Consider the following 24,026-nt stretch of genomic DNA (forward strand, 5'->3'; position numbering starts at 1 on the left):
TAAGATTAGTAAGTTTGGTAATAGATTTTTGAAGGTTAAAAAAAATTGGCAGAAGATCTGTATAGGAAATTTTTCCCAAGAAGACATGCAGATTAGCAAATGGTACATGAAAATATGTTCTACACAATTATTTATTAGTGAAACACAAATCAATACCACAATGAGATTTTACCTCATTCTATTAGAATGTAGGAAAGTGGTCAAAATGTACAAACTTCCTGTTTAAGTTGAATAAGTACAAGAGATGTCATGTAAAACATGATGCCTCTAGTTAACACTGATTTATGATATAGAGGAAACTTAAGAGAATAAATTCTAAGAGTTTCATGACAAGGAGAATTTTTTTCGTTTCTTTTTGCTGTATCTATATGAGATGACACAGATGACCTATGTTAACTAAACCTATTGTGGTAATCATTTCACAATATATGTAAATCAAACCATCATGTTGTATATATTAAACATATAGAGTTATGCATGTAAATTATTTCTCAAAATAGGAATAAAATAAGAAATGAAAGCCATTACCATCAACTTTATAGAAATTTAAAGGATTATAAGAGACTACTATGAAGAACTGTACACCAACTAATCAGATAACCTAGATAAAATGGACACATTCCTAGAAACACAAAAATTATCTTCACTGTATTAGAAATTCTAGCCAGAGCAATTAGACAAGAAAAAGAAATAAAAGTCATGATTTCCCTGTGCTTTCAATGCATGGTGTGCAGTTTTGATCCCTGGTCAGAGAAATAAGATCCCACATGCCAGGCAGGGTGACCAAAAAAGAAAAGAAATAAAAATCATTCAAGCTGGAATGTAAAAAGTAAAACTCCCCATATTTATAGATAACAGTATCCTGTATAGAGAAAACTGCAAAGAATCCATAGGAAAGCCACAAAAGCTAATACATAATTTTAATGAAGATGTAGGGTACAAGAACAATACATACAAATAAGTTTGGTTTAAATAAATCAGCAGTTAATAATCTGAAAAAAGAAATAAATAGAGCAATTCCATTTATAATGCATCTAAAAGAATAATGAGGAGTAAATTTAACCTAGGAGATGAAAGACTTGTATACTGAAAAACTATAAAACACTACTGATAGAAATAAAGAAAACCTAAATAAATGAAGAGACATCAAGTTTTTACTGACAGAAATACTTAATATTGTCAAGACATTCATACTACTCAAAACAATCTATAGATTTAATACAATTTCCAGCAATATTTGAACAGCTTAATTGGTAGATATGGAATATTGATCCTCAAATTCATATGGAATTGCAAAGGGCCCCAAATAGCCAAAATAATCTTTAAAAAAGCAGAACAAATTAAGAAGACACACACTTCTTAATATCAAACCTTACTACTAAGCTACAGTAATCAAAACAGTGACAGCATGATGCTAACATAAGGATTGACCTATAGACAGTGCAATAGAAATGTTCAGTCACCATGTCATGTCAAACTCTTTGTGACCCCATGGACTGCAGCATGCCAGGCATCCCTGTCTCTCACCATGTCCCTGAGTTTGCCCAAGTTCATGCCCATTGGATCCGTGCTGCTATCCAACCATCTCATCCTCTGTTGCCCTTTTCTCCTTCTGCTTTGAATCTTTCCCAGAATCAGGGACTTTTCCAATAGAAATGAGAAGCCAGAAATAAACCCATATGCCTATGGTCAGTTGATTTTTCACAAGTGTGTTAAGTCCATTAAATGAGAGGAGGGGCCATGTCCTGTGGCAGAGTGTTGCTCTCTGTCAGGAGAGTGACATGCCATGTTCTTGGACCTGAAGGCATGGATTGATCATCAAGCGAGGGTTCTTGGTTTCATGATGAAGGAAAGAATCCTAGAGCCAGGCAAAGAAAAGTTAAGAGAAGAGGAAACAGGTCTAAAAATACAAAGAGGAGATTGGTTCAAGATGACAGAGTAGAAGGACATGTATTCATCTTTTCCTGTGAGAACACCAAAACTGTAACTAGCTACTGAAAAACCATCAACAGGAGGACACTGGAACCCATGAAAAAAGATACCTGACATCCAAAGACAAAGGAGAAGCTACAGTAGGATAGCAGGAGGTGTGCAATCACAAAGGTATTCCATGCAAATAGAATTCATAAGAAAGCTGGAGTAACAAAACTCATTTCATACAAAATAGACTTTAAAACAAAGATTATTATAAGAGACAAAGAAGGACACTACATAATGATCAAGGGCTCAATCTAAGAAGCAGATATTACAATTATAAATATATATTCACCCAATATAGGAGCACCTCGATATGTAAGGCAAATACTAACACACATAAAGAGAGAATCAATCCAGTAATACAATAATAGTGGGGGAAGTTAATACTCCACTTTTATCAACGGACAGATCATCCAGATAGACAACTAATATGGAAACACAGGCCTTAAATGACACTTTAGATGAATTGGACTATACATTCTTCTCAAGTGCACACAGAACATTCTCCAGGATTGGCCACATGCTGGACCACAAGGCAAGTCTTGATAAATTTAAGAAAATTGAAATTATATCAAGCATCTTTTCTGATCACAATGCTATACAATTAGAAATAAACAACAAGAAAAAAAACTCTAAAAAACACAAATACGTGGTGGCTAAACAATATGCTATTCAACAACCATTGGATCACTGAAGAAATAAAAAAGGAAATAAAAAATACCTAGAGACAAATGAAAACCAAGACACACACACACACACACAAAACCAAGACACAATGGTCCAAAACTTATGGGATGAAGCAAAAGCAATTATAAGAGGAAATTTTATAGTAATACAATCTTACCTCAAGAAACAAGAAATAATCTCAGATAAACAAGCCAATCTTACACCTGAAGCAATGAAAGAAGGACAAACAAGACTGAAAGTTAGCAGAAGGAAGGAAATCATAAATATCAGAGCATAAATAAATGAAATAGAGACAAAGAAAACAATTCCAAAGATCAATGATACTAAAAGCTGGATCTTTGAAAAGATAAACAAAATTGATAAACCTTTAATCAGACTCACAAAGAAGAAATGTGAGAGTACTCAAATCAATAAAATTAGAAATGAAAAAGGAGACGTTACAACTGACTCCACAGAAATACCAAGAATCAGAGACTACGATAAATAACTGTATGCCAATAAAATGGATACTCTGAAAGAAATGGACAAATTCTTAGAAAGGTAGTCTCCCTAGAGTGAACCAGGAAGAAATAGAAAATATGAACAGACCAATCCCAAGCACTGAAATTGAAATTGTGATTAAAAACATCCCAACAAATGAATGGGGGTATAGCTTAGTGGCAGATTACATGCTTAGCATGTATGAAGCCCTGGGTTCTGTCCCCAGTACTTCCATCTTTATGAGCTTCCTTGATGGCTCAGATGGTAAAGAATCTTCCTGCAATATAAGAGACCTGGGTTTGATCCCATGGAGATGGGAATGGCTACCTGCTCCAGTATTCTTGCCTGGAGAAGTTTATGGACAGAGGAGCCTGGTGGGCTACAGTCTGTGGAGTCACAAAGAGTCAGACATGACTGACTGACTAACACAACAAATGAAAAGTCCAGGACTTCACAGCATCGCAGGTCAATTTTATCAAATATTTAAAGAATAGTTATATCCTTCTGAAATAGTTCCAAAAAATTGAAGAGGAAGGAAGATTTCCAAATTCATTTTATGAGGCCACCATCACCCCGATGCAAAGCACTGACTCATTGGAAAAGACACTGATGCTGGGAAAGATTGAAGGCAGGAGGAGAAGGGAATGACAGGATGAGATGGTTGGATTGCATCACTGACTTGATGGACGTGAGTTTGAGCAAGCTCCGGGAGTTGGTAATGGACAAGGAAGCCTGGTGTGCTGCAGTCCATGGGGTCACAAAGAGTCAGACATGATTGACTGACTGAACTGAACTTGAGAAGATAAACAAAACTGACAAACGATTATCCAGACTCATCAAGTAAAAATGGGGAAGACTCAAATCAATAAAATTGGAAATGAGTATTGAGAAGCTACAACATACCTCATGGAAATACAAAGGATAATAAGAGACTACTACAAGCAACTATATGCCAATAAAATTGACAACCTGGAAGAAATGGACAAATTCTTAGAAAAGTACAACTTTCCATGACTGAAACAGACAGAAATAGAAAATATGAACAGACCAAACATTAATGCTGACATCAAAATTGTGATAAAAAATCGTCCAACAAACAAAACTCCAAGGCCAGATGGTTTCACAGGTTAATTTTACCAAACGTTTAGAGAAGAGCTAATGCCTATCCTGCTCAAACTCTTCCAGAAAATTGTAGAGAAAGGAAAACTCCTAAACTCATTTTACTAGATCTCTATCATCCTGATACCAAAATGAGACAGAGATATCACACTCAAAAAAGAAAATTACAGGCCAGTATCACTGATGAACATATATACAAAAATCCTCAACAAAATTCTAGCAAGTAGACTCCAATAACACATTAAAATGATCAGACACCATGATCAAGTTGGTTTTATCCCAGGGATCAAGGATTCTTCAATATATGCAAATCAATCAATGTGATACACCATATTAACCAATTGGAACATAAAAACCATATGATCATCTCAATAGATGCAGAGAAAGCTTTCAACAAAATTCAACACCCATTTATGATAAAAACTCTCCTAAAGTAGGCATAGAAGGAACCTACTTCAACATACTAAAGGCCATATACAACAACAAACCGATAGCAAACCTTATTCTCAATGGTGAAAAACTTAAAGCATTTCCTCTAAGATCCACAATAAGAAAAGAGTGCCCAGTCACCACCATTATCCCACATAGTTTTGGAAGTCCTAGCCATGGGAATCAGAGGGAGAAAAAAGAAATAAAAATAATCCAGATTGGAAAAGAAGTAAAATCTATTTGCACATGACATGATCCTCTACATAGAAAACCCTAATGATGCCCCAAGAAAATTACTAATCAATTAATATAGTAAAATCAAAAGATATAAAATTAATACACAGAAATCCTTTGCATTCCTATACACTAACAATAAAAAATCAGAAGGAGAAATCAACAATCCCATTTATCATTGCAACAAAAAGAATAAAATCCCTAGGAGTAAATCCACCTAAAGAGACAAAAGATCTGTATGCAGAAAAGTACAAGATAATGATGAAAGAAATAAAAGATGACACAAACAGATGGAGACCATGATCTTGGAGAAAATCAATACTTGGAGAATCAATATTGTGAAATGACTATACTATCCAAAACAATCTACATTTTCAGTGCAACCCCTATCAAACTAGCAATGCCATTTTTCACAGAACTAAAAGAAAAAGTTTCGCAATTTGCATGGAGACACAAAAGACCCCAAAGAGCCAAAGCAATCTTGAGAAAGAAAAATGGACCTGGAGGAATCAACCTTTCTGATTTCAGACTATACTGAAAGGCCATAGTCATCAAGATAGTATGGTACTGGCAGAAAAATCAGAAATATAGACCAATGGAACAAGATACAAAGCCCATAGATAAACTCAAACCCACAGGGGCACCTTTTATTTGACAAAGGAGGCAAACATGTACAATGGAGAAAACACAGTCTCTTCAATGAGTGGTGCTAGGAAAACTGGACAGCTACATGTAAAACAATTAAACTAGAACACTTCTGAACACCATACACAAAAATAAACTTAAGATGGATTAAAGACTTATATGTAAGACCAGAAACTGTAAAGCTCTTAGAGGAAAACATAGGCAATACACTCTGACAAATCACAGCAAGATCTTTTTTGATCACCTCCTAGAGTAATGGAAATAAAAACAAAATTTTTTTAAAGTGGGACCTAAATATACTTTAAAACTTCTGCAAAGGAAACAATAAACAAGATTGAAAGACAACCCTCAGAATTGGATAAAATAATTGCAAATGAAACAACTGAAAAACAGTTCATAAAGCTCAAAATCAGAAAAACAAAAAGCCCAATCAAAAAATGGCAGAAGACCTAAACAGACATTTCTCCAAAGAAGACATACAGATGACCAACAAACAGATGAAGATGCTCAGCCACCACCAAGTATTAGAGAAATGCAAATCAAAAGTACAATGATGTATCACCTCACACAATTCAGAATGGCCATCATCAAAAAATCTACAAATAAATGCTGGAGAGGATGTGGAGAAAATGAACCTTCTTAAACTGTTGATGGGAATATAAACTGATGCAGACATTATGGAGAACAATATGGAGATTCTGTAAAAAACGAAAAATAAATCTACTATGTGACCCAGAAATACCACTACTGGGCTATACCCTGAGAAAATAACAATTCTAAAAAACACATGTACCCCAATGTTCATGCAGTACTATTTACAATAGCCAGGACATAGTGGCTACCTAGCCTGTCCAAAGAAAGGCAATGCCACAGAAGTCTCAAACTACTGCACAAATGCACTCATTTCACATGCTAGTAAAGTAATGCTCAAAATTCTCCAAGCCAGCTTCAACAGTACATGAACCATGAACTTCCCCTTCAATCTGGATTTGGAAAAGGCAGAGGAACCAGAGACAAATTGCCAACATCCATTGGATCATCGAGAAAGCAAGAGAGTTCCAGAAAAACATCTACTTCTGCTTTACTGACTATGCCAAAGCCTTTGACTGTGTGGACCACAACAAACTGTGGAAATTCTTAAAGAAATGGGAATACCAGACCACCTGACCTGCCTCTTGAGAAATCTGTATGTAGGTCAGGAACCAAAAGCTAATACTGGACATGGAACAACAGACTGGTTCCAAATAGGGAAAGGAGTACGTCCAGGCTGAATATTGTCACCCTGCTTATTTAACTTATATGCAGAGTACATCATGAGAAATGCTGAGCTGGATGAATCACAAGCTGGAATCAAACTTGTCGGGAGAAATATCAATAACCTCAGATATGCAAATGACACCACCCTTATGGCAAAATCGAAGAAGAACTAAAGAGCCTCTTGATGAAAGTGAAAGAGGAGAGTGAAAAAGTTGGGTTAAAACTCAACATTCAGAAAACTAAGATCATGGCATCCGGTCCCATCACTTCATGGCAAGTAGATGGGGAAACTGTGGAAACAGTGACAGACTTTATTTTGGGGGGCTCAAAAATCACTGCAGATGGTGACTGCAGTGGTGAAATTAAAAGACGCTTGCTCCTTAGAAGAAAAGCTATGACCAACCTAGGCAGTATATTAAAAAGCAGAGATATTACTTTACCAACAAAAGTCCATCCAGTCAAATCTATGGTTTTTCCAGTGGTCATGTATGGATGTGGGAGTTGGACTACAAAGAAAACCGAGCACTGAAGAACTGATGGTTTTGAACTGTGATGTTGGAGAAGACTCGAGAGTCCCTTGGATGACTGCAAGGAGATCCAACCAGTCCATCTTAAAGGAAATCAGTGCTGAATATTCATCAGAAGGACTGATGCTGAAGCTGAAATTCCAATACTCTGGCCACCTAATGTGAAGAACTGACTCACTGGAAAAGACCCTGATGCTGGGAAAGATTGAAGGCAGAAGAAAGGGACAACAGAGGCTGAGATGGTTGAATGGCATCACCGACTCAATGGACATGAGTTTGAGTAAACTCTGGGAGTTGGTGATGGACAGGGAGGCCTGGCGTGCTGCAGTCCATGTGGTTGCAAAGAGTTGGACACGACTGAGCAACTAAACTGACTGACTGAAACTGTCCATTGACAGATGAATGAATAAACATGTGGTACATATATACAATGGAATATTGCTCAGCCATAAAAAATAATGAATTTGAGTCAGTTCTAGTGAGGTGGATGATCCTAGAGCCTGTTATAAAAAGTGATATATGTCAGAAAGAGAAGAGCAAATATCATATATTAACATTATATATAGAATCTAGAAAAATGGTACTGATGAACCTACTTGCAGGGAAGGAATGGAGATGCAGACATAGAGAAAGAACTTGTGGACACAGAGGGGGAAGGAGAGAGTGGGGCAAATGGAGAAAGTAGCATCAACATATTAATATATACAGTATAAAACAGATAGCTGTTGAGAAGTTTTGATATAACACAGGGTGACAAGCCAGGTGCTCTGTGATCACCTAGAGGGATCATGGGATGGAGGCAGGAGAGGCAGGCTCAAGAGGGAGGTGATATATGTATAATTATGGCTGATTCGCATTGTTGTACAGCAGAAGCCAACACAACATTGTAAAGCAATTTTTGTCCAGTTATAAAATAAGCTTTAAAAATGGGCAAAGAACATGTGTACACCCGTGGTAGATTCATGTTGATGTATGGCAAAACCAATACAATATTGTAAAGTAATTAACCTCCAATTAAAATAAATAAATTTATATTTTTAAAAAAAGAAAAAAAATTGACCTTTATTCTGAGAATGAAGTAAAAATAAAAAAAAATTTTTTAAATTAAAATGGGCAAAGAACTAAAATAGACAGTTCTGCAAAGAAGATTCCAAATGGACAATAAGCACAGGAGAAAATGATCAAAATCTTTAGTCATCAGGATAATTTAAATAAAAACTACAAAGAGGTATTACTTCATATCCATTAGTGTATCTATTATGTATGTAATTACAAGTGTTAGTGAGAATGTAGAGAAAGTAGAGGAGAAGGCACTGGCGACCCACTTCAATACTCTTGCCTGGAAAATCCCATGGATGGAGGAGCCTGGTAGGCTGCAGTCCATGGGATGGTGAAGAGTCGGACATGACTGAACGACTTCACTTTCACTTTTCACTTTCATGCACTGGAGAAGGAAATGGCAACCCACTCCAGTATTCTTGCCTGGAGAATCCCAGGGACAGGGGAGCCTGGTGGGCTGCTGTCTCTGGGGTGGCACAGAGTCAGACATGACTGAAGTAACTTGGCAGCAGCAGCAGCAGAGAAAGTAGAACTATTGTACATTGCTGTTGAAAATGTAAAGTGGTACAGCTACTGTGAAAAAATTTACCAACTTCTCAGAAAGCTAAACACAGAATTACCATGACCCAGCAATTCCATCCCCACATACATACTAAAAATTGAAAACAGAGACTCAAACAGATACTTACATGTTAATGCTCATTGCAGCTTTATCACAATACTTGAAAGGCAGAAACAACCCAAGTGTCCATCATCAGATGAATAAACAAATATTAGTATATACATACAATGGAATATCATTCTGCCTTAGAGGAATGACTTTCTGATACATGCTAAAATATGAGTGAACCTTGAAAAATTATGCATGCCAGACACAAAAGCATATATACTATATGACTCCACTTAACATGAAATATCTAGATTCAGCAAATTCATAGAGAGAGAAAGAAGATATAAGGACACCAGGGTATGGAGTGAGAGGAGAATGGGAAACCATTGCTTAATGGTTAGAGAGTTTCTGTTCCAGACAATAAAAAATGAAATAAATAGTGGTATGGTTGTACAACACTGTAAATATAATTAATGCCACTGACATGTGTACTTAAAATTATTAAAATAGCAAATTTTACATTATGTGTATTTTACCATGAAAAATAAAAACAGAGAAAAACATTCCTGGATAAATAAGAAATGAGAGAATATGATGCTAGAAGCTCTGCCTAATAAGAAATATGATAGAAGTTTCTTTGGTATGAAAATAAGTAACCTCAGGCCACTAATTCAAATTCACACACACAAAGAGTATCAGTAAAGCATATATTGATTCATAATATAATTATAAATGAATATATAAATGCACATTTCTTTCCTTTTTGCTTTAATAAAAGCAATTGTCCAAAATAATCTGCATATAATGTAACATATAATACTATCATATACTAGGAGGGAGCAAAGCCATATCAGAGTAAGGAAATGATACAAGATAGTTAAGTTGAATCTACACAAAATAATGGGGAAAAAAGAAATGATAAATAGGAAGGTTAATATAACAAACTCTATGACTATACTTTTGTTCTTTTCTAAGTTTCTTTAAAAGACATAAAATTATACAAAGCAGAGGAACCCCATGAGATCAAATTGCCAACATCCATTGGATCATTGAAAAAGCAATGATCTTTTTCCAGATGTAGATGTTCCAGTAATGTTCCAGAAAAACATCTACTTCTGCTTTATTGCCTATGCCAAAGCCTTTGATTGTGTGGATCACAACAAACTGTGGAAAATTTTTAAAGAGATGGGAATACCATGCCACCTTACCTGCCTCCTGAGAAATACGTACGCAGGTCAAAAAGCAACAGTTAGAATCTGACATGAAACAGTGGACTGGTTTCAAACTGGGAAAGGAGTACGTCAAGGCTGTATATTGTTACCCTGCTTATTTAACTTATATGCAAAATACATCAAGCGAAATAACAGGCTGGATGAAGCACAAGCTGGAATCAACATTGTCGGGAGAAATATCAATAACCTCAGATACGCAGATGACACCACCTTTATGGCAGAAACTGAAGAACTAAAGAGGCTCTTGATGAAAGTAAAAGAGGAGAGTGAAAAAGTTGTCTTCCTTCAAAAAAAAAAAAAAAAAACCTCAACCTTCAAAAAACAAAGATCCTAGCATCCAGTCCCATCACTTCATGGCAAATAGATGGGGAAATAATGGAAACAGTGAGAGACTTTATTTTGGGGGGCTCCAAAATCACTGCAGATGATGACTGCAACCATGAAATTAAAAGACGCTTGCTCCTTGGAAGAAAAGTTATGACCAACCTAGACAGCATGTTAAAAAGCAGTGACATTACTTTGCTGACAAAGGTCCATCAAGTCAAAGGTATGGCTTTTCCAGTAGTCATGTATGGATGTTAGAGTTGGACTATAAAGAAAGCTGAGTGCCAAAGAATTGATGCTTTTGAACTGTGGTGTTGGAGAAGACTCTTGACAATCCCTTGGACTGCAAGGAGATCCAACCAGTCCGTCCTAAAAGAAACCAGTCCTGAATATTCATTGGAAGGACTGATGCTGAAGCTGAAACTCCAATACTTTGGCCACCTGACGCAAAAAACTGACTCACTGGAGAAGACCCTGATGCTGGGAAAGACTGAAGGTTGGAGGAGAAGGGGATGACAGAGGATGAGATGGTTGGATGGTATCACCAATTCAATGGACATGAGTTTGAGGAAGCTCTGGGAGTTGGTGATGGGCAAAGGAAGCCTGGGGTGCTATAGTCCATGCGGTCTCAGAGTCAGATACAACTGAGCGACTGAACTGAACTGAATTATAACAATGAACTGTTGGGTTTGTAACATTTAGATGTAATACACATATAACAATAACAAAGAAGGGGAAGAAAGAATAGAGCTATACAGGAGTAACATTTCTGTTATTGGAATTAAGTCAGTATGAATCTAAACTAGATTCTGGTAAACTGAGATGTATATGGTAAGCCCTGCAGTCTAAAGTAACCAATAAGTAAATAACTCAAAAATATAGTGAACAATAACTAAAGTGTGATATTATAAAACTTAATACAAAAGAAAGTAGGGAAGGGAGAATGGAGGCACAAGAAAGATACACAACATACAGAAATGAAAAAGTAAAATGGCAGACATAAACTCAAGTACATCAATAATAATATTAAATGTGAATGAATTAATCAATACAATCAAAAGGCAGAAATAAAATGGATAAAATAATATCTAACTACATGACGTTTATAGCAGAGAGTTTAGATTCAAAAATAAAAGTAGGCTGAAAGTAAAGATAAATCATGCAAAGAGCAGAGAGGGTGGGACAAATTAAGAGAGTAGCATTGATATATATACATTACCATGTGTAAAATAGGTAGTAGGAAACTGCTATATAACACAGTGAACACAGTTCAGTGCTGTGATGACCTAGAGAGGAGGGATGGGGGTGTGGTGGGAAGGAGGCTCAGCAGGGGGTAATATATGTATACACATGGCCGATTCACATTGTTGTATGGCAAAAACCTGCATAACATTGTAAAGCAATTATCCTCCAATTAAAAAAACAGAGTATGGGAAAATAGGAGTATTTGTTCCTTGAGAGATCAACTTGTGTCATTAAGTGGTGAGTGGGAACAGACTCAAAGAAAGAAAATTATATCTGTCCATATTGTATGCATTAATTTGTATGATAAACTAATAAAGATGTATTTTAAAATTATGCAGAAAAAAGAATAAAGTCCAAAACTTTCCTTACAATATACATGTAAATCGACTGAAAAATGGATTATATATAATTACATTTATATCAAATGTTCGGCATCAGTTGAGTTCAGTTGCTCAGTCGTGTCCAACTCTTTGCGACCCCATGAAGCATGCCAGGCCTCCCTGTCCATCACCAACTCCTGGAGTTCACCCAAACTCATGTCCATCGAGTTGGTGATGCCATCCAGCCATCTCATCCTCTGTCATCCCCTTCTCCTCCTGCCCCCAATCCCTTCCAGCATCAGGGTCTTTTCCAATGAGTCAACTCTTCACATGAGGTGGCCAAAGTATTGGAGTTTCAGCTTCAGGATCAGTCCTTCCAAAGAACACCCAGGACTGATCGCCTTTAGAATGGACTGGTTGGATCTCCTTGCAGTCCAAGGGACTCTCAAGAGTCTTCTCCAACACCACAGTTCAAAAGCATCAGTTCTTCCGCACTCAGCTTTCTTCACAGTCCAACTTTCACATCCATACATGACTATTGGAAAAACCATAGCCTTGACTAGATGGACCTTTGTTGACAAAGTAATGTCTCTGCTTTTGAATATGCTATCTAGGTTGGTCATAACTTTCCTTCTAAGGAGTAAGCATCTTTTAATTTCATGGCTGAAATGTTCAGCATAGGCCAATCCAAAAAAGTAAGAAGTAGTTTAGTGGTTTCTAGGGACTGGTGGAAGGAAAATAGAGTGACTACTAATAAATACAGGATTTCATATTAGGTTGATGAAAATGTTCTGGCATTAGATTGTGGTGGTTGCTCAATTTTATGAATATACTAAAAACCCTTGAATTAAATGTTTTAAGGGTTATTTCATGGTATGTGAATTATTTCTCAATAAAAAGTTGGCAGAAGACAAAGGCATGAAATCTTACATACATTTATGAATGTGTGCTCATGTGCCAACATGAAGGCAACCAAAGAATTACTCCCCGCTAGACTTCTCTACTTTTGTAGGGAATCTATGGAAGTAAGAGTAGGGAGGATACTGTAAAACTATACAACCCTTCCCCACATCACTTCAACTTTCCTTTTTCCTACTTAATCCAGTGATTTCAGGACCAGGACTACAGTAGTACTTGCCAGAACCATGATGATCCCTAAGCAAGAAACTCTTGTTTAAACCTTCAAAACTATATGCCAGAATTTATCAGGCCCTTTTGGGATAGATTATACTTTTGAGAGAGTCAATTCCTAGGCAGGTTGATAAGAAGTCTAGAGGTCCCCAAGGAGAGAGGGGTCTGGAATTCTCAAGGAGGAGGAAAGGGCAAACTTTTTTTCTCACTCTACCTTCCTTATAGACTGTCTTAGTCACATAAAATGTTTTTTTTTTTTTTCCTTTAAGCCTGGAACTGATGATTACACAACAAACAACTCAGTTTAAACTCTGTACTAGGGATTCTATAACAACAATGTATCCTGCTCGAGGACAGTTTCTCCTTTCTGAAAACCTTCTGACTAATCCTATCTTAGAATGTATATTACATTGGGTCTGGGAATGGGTCTGGTAGGATCTTTCTATTGTTAAATTCTAATCCTGTTGTCCTAAAATGTAAATTGTGGGAGTGGGTCTGGTAAAATTTTTACAACCTTGAGACATTCTTTAGATTAATTGTAATAACCAATTTAAAAAAGTATATAACTCCCTTGCTAACACTAGCAAAGGAGGCACTCTCCATCCCCCTCGTGATGTCTATGTCAGAAGCTTTCTCTGTCCCTTTTCTTACTTTAATAAAACTCTGCTACACAAAAGCTGTTGAGTGATCAAGCCTGATCCCTGGTCCTGAAGCTAAATCTTCTTCAGAGATCACGAATCCGACACCATTCACCATAACCTATCACTTTCAACCCCCTACTGCAAAACTGGAATTGACAATGACTGCAGCTGTATTGCCTAGTGGCCAAGATAGCCCACTAGTTCTTTATCTGTGTAACCCTACTCTGTATGAATGGAAATGGACTGAAAGGAAAGCATTTGCTAGACTTACTGTTGTTGCTAGCAATTTGAACCAACACTATCACTGAATCTAACCTTCCTTCCAAAGATGGGAAGGTTTGGTTTAAAATCAATAACAAATACACTGGGACGACCCAGAGGGATGGTATGGGGAAGGAGGAGGGAGGAGGGTTCAGGATGGGGAGCACATGTATACCTGTGATGGATTCATTTTGATATTTGCAAAACTAATACAATTATGTAAAGTTTAAAAATAAAATAAAATGAAAAAAAAATAAAATAAAAATAAAATCAATAACAAATACAAAGAAGGAAAAATAGCAACTGAAGGTAAAAGAATGAATAAATGGCTTAATGGAACAAGAGGGGTCCAACATTACACTGGTTCTTCAAGAGAGGTTCAGAGGAAGAGAAAAATATTTATGCACACAGACTGGTATAATTATACAGATGCCTGACACAGGATGAAGCTGTATATGTGCCCAGACCAGTCCCATTTTGGACCTTAACAAGGTTAAATAGAAGCCTGCAAGTGTGAATGGTATTACTCTGAGAGACATTCTGGTCATGTGCTATGATGATGAACAAGATCAACTGTTAATGGCTGAATGGAACTCTATTAATGTACCATTATCTTTTGATTTATAAACAATATCATTTAGGAAGAAACTTCTAATAATTATGCTCTACTAAACTATCAAATCATGCACCATACAGCTACTGGAAAACTGATCATTGTGTTGACTGTAAGCTTTGGTCACCTAATATTTATGTTCCTGGCTATTATGGAGAGAATATAGCAGCTGCATGCCTATGATGCTAAAATGTGCTGTGCATATCCTAGTTTCTGTGGGTGTAAAGCTACTAAATAAAATAGAAACAATGGGTTTTTGATAGGAATAAGGTAGTAGGCATCGTAGTGTTAGCTTGTGTCCCCACAGGAAATGACCCTACCTTGAGGCAAGGAGGGCTTGGGGAGGCCTTTATGGCATACTTGGAAAAGGAAATGGCAACCACTCCAGTACTTTTGCCAAGAAAATCCCATGAACAGAGGAGCCTGGTAGGCTACAGTCCATGGGGTTGTGAAGAGTCAGACACGACTGAGCGACTTCACTTTCACTTTTCACTTTCATGCATTGGAGAAGGAAATGGCAACCCACTGCAGTATTCTTGCCTGGAGAGTCCCAGGGACAGAGGAGCTAATGGGCTGCCATCTATGGGGTCGCACAGAGTCGGACATGACTGAAGTGACTTAGCAGCAGAAGCAGAGTAAACTACATCTAGGTGTAACTACTATCCATATAACCTTAGTAAGAAGGACCCAACACTTTCGGGTACAAAATGTGTATCCTAGTCACACTCAGGCAATTAGTATACAATGGCAACAACATGCCTGGTAGACTGTTCCATAAGATAGCAGACATTGGTCATGATATAGAAGAGAGCTATAGGAGAGACAGGTGCCAGTTTAAGCATCAAAAGACAAACTCATCTCATTTTTAATGAGTGGCAAACAGAAGAAAAAGTTGTGTTAGTGAGAACAGACTAATCAGCAGCGATACTCTTTCAGAAGAAAAGAAAAGAATGGGAATCAGCGTGGGGAGATGATGGAGCTTTAGTGAACTAGAGCGGGCAGATTCAATGAATAGCGCTGTGCAATGCTAGGCCTCAAGGTTGGGAAAAGCCTTGCACTCTAATCCTCAACAGAGTCTCTTGACAATTTAAAAACAGACTGAGCCTGAATCAGCAATGGGTCGTTGACTCCAGCTAGGGCACATTTCTGGAAACATTTTAGACCTTGAGACTTATGGAAGTTCTCTGGGGGCAAAGAGTTATTTGCATTGATGTAACTCTGCTACCCTTCATCCCAAGAATGGATCAAAATAAGATATACCCTGTAGTGTAGTTATAGCAGGAATCAGAACTATACTGAATCACACTCTTCTACTTGCTGTAAGAAAGAGATAGGCCACGCCACACAACAGCACACAATGGAGACAGTCTCAGTAAAATCATGGTAACTACAAAGAGATGACTAGCTTTGTTTCCATATTAGGGACAAAATTTATATGTTGACCCTAACCTCCAGTAACTCAGAATGTGACTGTATAGGAGACAGGGCCTCTAAAGAGGTGATTAAGTTAAAATCAGGCCATTAGCATAGCCCTTCCCAAGTGGCACTAGTGGTAAAGATGTAAGAGATGTGGGTTCAACCTCTGGGTCAGGAAGGTCCTCTGGAGGTGGGCATGGCAACCTACTCCAGTATTTTTGCCTGGAGAATCCTATAAACAGAGGAGCCTGGTGGGCTACAGTCCATAGTGTCTCAGTGTCAGATATGACTGAAGCAACTTAGCATGTATGTATTATGACTGGCATCCTTATAAGAAATGAGAGCATGCAAGTGGAGACATGGGATGTGTACACACAGAGGAAAGACCATGTGAGGATAGAGGAGGCAGCTATCTGCAAGCCAAGAAGAGTCCTCAGAAGAAACTAAACCTGCCAACACCTTTATCTTAGACTTCTAGACTACAGAACTAAGAAAATAAATTTCTACTGTTTAAGTCACTCAGTCTATGGTATTTTGTTATGGCAACACTAGCAAATTAATACACATATAACTTAGAACCTGGAAATTACCAAAATCCTGGCCAGTTGCAACAATCAGTTCAGTTCAGTTCAGTCACTCAGTCATGTCCGACTCTGCAACCCCATGAATCGCAGCACACCAGGCCTCCCTATCCATCACCAACTCCCGGAGTTCCATCGAGTCAGTGATGCCATCCAGCCATCTCATCCTCTGTCATCCCCTTCTCCTCCTGCCCCCAATCCCTCCCAGCATCAGAGTCTTTTCCAATGAGTCAACTCTTCGCATGAGGTGGCCAAAGTACTGGAGTTTCAGCTTTAGCATCATTCCTTCCAAAGAAATCCCAGGGCTGATCTCCTTCAGAATGGACTGGTTGGATCTCCTTGCAGTCCATGGGACTCTCAAGAGTCTTCTCCAAACAATAGCCACACATAATAACATCTTGTAAGTGGATAAAGGCCAGTTATGCTGGAAAGTATAATAGATAACCTCTCTGATTTTTACTGGCATGTGGAAAGAAACAAAACTGGACTATAACCATAGTGTGAAAGAGTTTAATATTAGCGTTGCTGGTAAGATTCTATTACCTCATACAAATATTGATAAGTTTATGTATTGGGAAATTAAATTAAAGACTCCTTAGAATGTGGTATCAATGGAAACTGGTTGGTGTTAAAAGGAACTAGATGTAGTTAACATCAGTTAATTAATGTGATTCAATGAAGTTAATTAATGTGATTCTACACAAGTTTATCATAAGGTACAAATAACTATCAGCCAAAGACAAAGTAATACAAAAATATGGAGATGTGTATATAATGGTTTTATAGGATGGACTAGTTGTTTCTTCATGTCTATCAGTACCTCCATGCTGGGCATATTCATGTTAATGTATTACTGTATATTTTATATAAATGCTATACTAAATACAGGTACTAAGAAAAATACCATCATTTTCCTATAAGTGAGCCAAAGATCAAGAGGGCAAATTTTGCAGGAAAGAGTTAACTTAGCAGGTCTTAGGTGCTCAAAATTTGCACACTCCCTAAAGAGTTTATTTTCATTAAAGGCTCTTGTCCAACTACTAGGAATTGAGCTCTTAGAATGTTTTAACTCATAGAACTGTTTCTGTACACTCGGAGCTTTGAAACACACTATACCAATATGTCTAGGTGGTCTGTGTAAGTAATGTGATTTATGGTGAACATTTGCTTTCCTTAGGTGATCTGTTTTGCAAACTGATCAATCATGCAGGCACTGGGTACCTATGTGACCAAATCCCAATTAAAAACTCTGGAGTCTTAAGCAAATGAACTTCCCTGGTAGACTACACTTTGCACACATTATTCCATCTATAGATAGAGGAATTAAGTGTATCCTGTGCAGTTCTACCAGAAGAGGACTCTTGGAAGCCTGTACCTGATTTTCTTCAGACTTTATCCCATGCACCTTGATGATTGTGCTTCATATTCTTTTGCTGTAATAAATCATAAACATAATGAATTCTGATTCCTAATGAGTTCTGCAAGTGGTCTGGGGGATCCTTGACATAAGCACACATCAGTTCAGTTCAACATAGAAATACCCAATTAACATAAAAGAAAGCAGTAATGGAGGAATAGACAAACAAAATAAGATATATAACACATATAGAAAACAAATAGCAAAATGGCAGATGTAAACCCTACTGGCACCCCACTCCAGTACTCTTGCCTGGAAAATCCCATGGACGGAGGAGCCTGGTAGGCTGCAGTCCATGGGGTCGCTAAGAGTTGGACACAACTGGGCGACTTCACTTTCACTTTTCACTTTCATGCACTGGAGGAGGAAATGGCAACCCACTCCAGTGTTCTTGCATGGAGAATCCCAGGGACGGTGGGGCCTAGCGGGCTGCCGTCTATGGAGTCGCACAGAGTCGGACACGACTGAAGTAACTTAGCAGCAGCAGCAGCAAACCCTGCTTTATTACTAATTGCATTAAATATAAATGGAAGAATAACAGCAGATGATTAATAACATGCAAGAAAGATGGTGAAGCAACATCTTCATGCTACTGAAAGAAAAAAAAAAAAAAAACTGCCAACCTAAAATTCCACACTGGCGAAATATCTTTCAAAGCAGAGGTGAAGGAACTCCCCTTGGCTATCCAATGGTTAAAATGCCACACTTCCACTGCAGCAGGACATAGATTAGATCCCTGGTTGGTGAAGTAAGATCCTGCATGCTGCATGGCACAGCCAAAGAGTGAAAACAAAAAAAAGCAGAGGTGAAATGAAGACTTTCTCAAACACCCAAAAGCTGAAAGACTCTCTTACTAGGAGACCTGCACTATAAGAAATATTAAAGGAAGTCTTTTGTGTAGAAAGAAAAATAATATGTGAAACCTGAATCTATACAAATAAATGGAAAGCACCCAATATGGATAAATTAAAATGACTTTTCCCCTTATTTCTTCTTACATAGTTTTAAAAGATAACTGTTGAGAGCAAAAAATAATAATAACACATTGCAGAGTTGAACATATGTAGAAGCAAAATGTATGACAATAACAGCACAAAGGCTGGGGAAGGGGGAATGGAAGCATTTTAAGTTCTGAAAGGTGAAATAGATTGTGATAAGTTAAAGGTATATATACTATAAACCCTAAAGAAACCACTAAAAAAGCATTATATCTAATAAACCATTAAAAAAGACAAAATAGAATCATAAATATTCAATTAATCCAAAGAAGGTCAAAAAGAAGACAAAGCAAATAAAGAACAAATGGGACTTAACAGACGGCAAATAGCAAAATGGCAGATTAAAACCAAGCATATCAATAATCACGTTAATTAAAATGATCTAAACACACCAATTAAAAAAGAGATTGTTGAACTGGATTACAAAAAGAAAGATCTAACACCAGGCTTCCTGAAGGGTTAAATATAAAAACACAATAAGTTAAAAGTAAAAGAATGAGAAAAAATATACCATATATATACTATATACTATCAAAAGAAAGCTGGAATGTTTATATTAGTAACAGCCGAAGTAGATTTCAGAACAAAGAATATTACCATGGATAAAAGGAGACATTTCATAATGACAGAGTGTCAATCCATCAAGAGGACAAAACAATCTCAAAAGTTCATGCACTTAACAACATAGCTTCAAAACATATGAAGGAAAAACTGATAGAATTGAAAAGAGAAACAGATGAATCCAAAATTTGTCCGAGATTTCAACACCACCTCTCAATAATTGATGGAAGGAATAGACAGAAAATTTGTAAATAAATCAAAGACCTGAGCAACACTCAATCAACATAACCTAATTGACATTTATAGAACACTCCATGCAACAACAGTCGTTATACACATACTTCTAAAGCACACAGGGAAGATTTACCAAGAGAGACTATATTATGAGCCATAAAACAAATAATTTAAAATTGAAAAGGATTCAAATCATATGAAATGTATTCTCTGAATTAAATTAGGAGTCAATATTGAAAAGGAATCTTAGAAAATCCAATAAATATTTGAAAATTATACAGCACATTTCTAAACAGCCTTAGGTCAAAGAAATCAAAAGGGAAATGAAAAAGTATTTTGACCCAAATGAAATGAAAACACATTTCAAAATTTGTGGGGTGTAACTAAACCAGTATGTATAGGGAAATTTGTACCTAAATGCTTACATAAGAAGAAATGTCTGAAAAAAAAAAGGAATGTCTGAAATCAAGTTGTGGCCACCAGACCAGCAACATGGGTATCACCAAGGAATTCACATATGCAAGTCCTTGGGCCCTACTTCAGACCTACTGAACCAGAAACTCCAGGCGTGAGGCCCAGCCATCTGTGGCCCTCCAAGTGATTCTGCAGGACGTTCAACTTTTGAGAAACACTGATGTATACTGCTTCTTGTTTTTATTGTGTTAGGATTTCTTCAACACGGAGTCTACAGTTTATACTGTGGTAAAGTTCATGTCATTAAAAACAATATAGTTTTGGATAGTCTGCTAATTTTTTGTCATTTAGAAATCTTCCTGGATTCAAAGAGTCCTGGCAAGTGATTGTGCTGTGCTTAGTCATTCAGTTGTATCCAACTCTTTGCAACCCCAAGGACTTCTCTATCATGGGGATTCTGCAAGCAAGAATACTGGAGTGGGTTGCCATGCCTTCTCAACCCAGGGATTGAACCCGGGTCTCCCGCATTGCAGGTGGATTCTTTACCCTCAAGCCACCAGGGAAGCCACCAGGCAAGTGATTAATTCTACAAATAATGCTTCATTTGTTAAAAAGATCCAAACTTCAGAAGACATAGTTACAACTGTTTTTGAAATCTCCAGGGGAAATGTAACACCACTGAACAATTCCTACTGCCTATAGTAGGAATTCTCTTCATGTGGGAACCAAATATAACCAATTACCAATCATGCATAGTGAAGAAAAGGAATAAAGACATATTAAATTTAAATAGCTGATAATATAAAATTAATTTGCTTGAAATATGGTTTTATAACTATACTCAAATATGAATTTGTCTCATGTTCTAGAAAGTCACTTCTAACAAAATATTGAAACCCTAATATAAGCACTACCTCAGAAGCACTGATGCCTACAGTGGTAGACATCATCTTTCCAACTAATTCAATGCATCAACCTAAAGAAGATCTGGTCTCTATCTAAATTTGCTGACTCACATCTTTCCTGGGATAAGGAGAGAAAGATTTTGGTTTCAATTCGCTTCAGTTACAGCTTCTGCTAATCAGGACAAAAGGAAATCCACATTGTATCAAAATATTTAACTGACAAGTATAGATGATAAGAATATGAAAGCAACATTTGCCTTGGAAGAATTGTAATATGGGTAATCTATTAATCTTGGTTTGTTATGACAGTATTCAAAAATAAAGGGAAAAATATAGTGAAGTGCTTCTAGACTCCAAAGGGAAAATGTAATCCATCATATACCAGTTTTTCTTCCTTTTCCCAAATCTTTGCTGCCTTCTATCAGCTTTGGTTTTCTGTGAGTATGGTTTCAGTGTGTCTGCCCTCTGATGCCCTCTGGCAACACCTACCATCTTACTTGGGTTTCTCTTACCTTGGACGTGGGGTATTTCTTCACGGCTACTCCAGCAAAGCGTAGCCACTGCTCCTTACCTTGGACGAGGGGTATCTCCTCACCACCGCCCTTCCTGACTTTCAACATGGGATAGCGCCTCTAGGTCCTCCTGCGCCCGCGCAGCCACCACTCCTTGGACATGGGGTTGGTCCTCCCGGCTGCCGCCCCTGACCTCGGATGTGGGGTAGTTCCTCTCGGCCTCCGCCCCTGACCTCGGACTTGGGTAGCTCTTCTCTGCCGTTCCTGCGCCATTGCAGCCTGGCACTCTCGGCCACTGCCCCTTACCTCGGACGTGGGGTAACTCCTCTTGGCCACCGCCCTTCGGGCATGGGTTCCCTCGGCTTCTGCCCCTGAGCTCGGACTGGGGTAGCTCCTCTCGGCCACGCTGAGTGCGCGCTGGTCGCAGCCGCCGTCGCGCTTAGTGCTGAGATTCATGGGGTGGCCAAGAGTCGGACACGACTGAGCGACTGAAGTGAACTGAACTGATCTGCTTTGGTTCTTTTTAAGAAACTGCCTGCTACTCTTTTCGGTTTTTTTTTGTTTGTTTGTTTTAAACAGAAGCCACAACAGCTGCCTATGGGACTATGGGAGTATAATTAATCAAGTAATCAACCAGCCACCACTGTTAAAGTGTTTTAATATCAATGTAAAATGAGATCAGGATTCTACAAGCAAGTTTCAGAATGTGAACAGCGATTTCTAAGATGATTTCTCTTCTTTTCAGGAGCCTAAATATAAACACATATAAATCTTAGGATTTTTTTAATATCAAGTATTTTTCTCATTTTAATACAACTATAATTGACAAACATGCAAAATAACTAAGCTCCAAATCAAAGACTTTTAGTAGAAACATCCAAGTGAAAAATGAAGCATTTTAATTTACTTATTGGCCATAAACTCAGCAAGAAACCATCTTTCCTCCCATATCTCAGAAAAACCACCACCAACTAATTTATTTCTAGTGCATCAATACCATTAACACTATTTAACCCTCCTTTGTCAGCATCCAGATATCCCTGGTTCAAACTAAGTAAATTAACGTCACAGTTCCAGTGCTGGAAATGCCCTACTATCCTCTTCACTGCATTACACTGACAAGGCACCTACCAACAATGCATAGGGTAGGAAACGAGCCACGAAGAACATAATGGCTTAACTGAAGAGTGCCAATTGAGTGAGGATATTAGTGGAAATGTAAAATTCTAGGAGGTATTCTTTTTTCATTCTCTCCAAGTTACCAACATGTATAGTACCACAAAGTAAAGAGTAGGGGAAGGTAACAACAGCCACATACATGAAATCTCCCTAGAATTAAAAGCAAACTAAACAAAATGCAAACTATAGTGGGCCAATGAACTGACTTCCATTTGGGTTTTATTTGTGGCTGCAAGCAACCTCTAAACTGAGATTCATAAATTAGGGAACAGTTTCAATGCACTGAGGAATCAGCAATTTGTATAAGAGCATTATTAAAGCATTTTCAGAGTTGTATGTGCTTCATTGTTGAATTTGGTACCAACAGTCAAGAAATAACTAAATAATAATAAAAAAACTCAAGTATTTCCTTTTTACTATACCTACTTCCAAACATTATAAAGTATCTTTAACACAATTTTCTATGTCATCCCTTAAGTGAATTAGCCAAACAGGTAGAAACTCAAAACATAACTGTAATATTACACAGAAGAATAATTTTCCTTCAATAACTTAGTCTGTTCCAAAGTATTTCTGTCCGAAATGTGTAGGTGCAACAGGATGAACTTCAGTAGTTAAAATTGTGATCTCCGGAAACTCTTGAATGATTGATTTGGCACCTTCAAAAATAAAAGAAAAATTGTCATTATGGTGGGATTTTTTTTAATAACATTACCTAGAATTCAGTAATTTTATGGTCAGTCAATAGGTCTACTACTGACAGAAGACAGAGAGCAATAACCTTTGGACAAACAGTTAGACTTGGTTAATCTCTTATTTATATAATTTCTGATACCTTAAAAGTTTTTATAGTAGTCAGACTATGTTTCCACCCATTCACTAATAAATTCTTAGAATCAAACTGTTTTGTATTCAATACATGAAAAATATATTCAGTTATAGCAACTTTTCCCCTAACGAGTCATTTGTTTTATTTTAAAGGCAGCTGATAGAGAGAATACAGTCCTTCTGGAAACAG

General features: G+C 37.4%; 1 protein-coding gene across 2 annotated transcripts in view; it reads right to left on the minus strand.

Moving 5' to 3' along the window:
* Positions 1-22,470: 22,470 nt before the first annotated feature.
* UPRT (uracil phosphoribosyltransferase homolog) overlaps positions 22,471-24,026 on the minus strand; it is a 30,171-nt gene continuing 28,615 nt past the window's right edge. Inside the window, 2 exon segments of one of the 2 annotated variants that reach the window (NM_001076245.2) lie at positions 22,471-22,578; positions 23,523-23,667. In NM_001076245.2, coding sequence (NP_001069713.1) covers positions 23,561-23,667 — 107 coding nt within the window. In that variant the 3' untranslated portion in view covers positions 22,471-22,578; positions 23,523-23,560. 2 annotated transcript variants of the gene reach the window in all.

This window comes from Bos taurus, chromosome X (genome assembly GCF_002263795.3).
Source record: "Bos taurus isolate L1 Dominette 01449 registration number 42190680 breed Hereford chromosome X, ARS-UCD2.0, whole genome shotgun sequence".
Classification (NCBI taxonomy): domain Eukaryota; kingdom Metazoa; phylum Chordata; class Mammalia; order Artiodactyla; family Bovidae; genus Bos; species Bos taurus.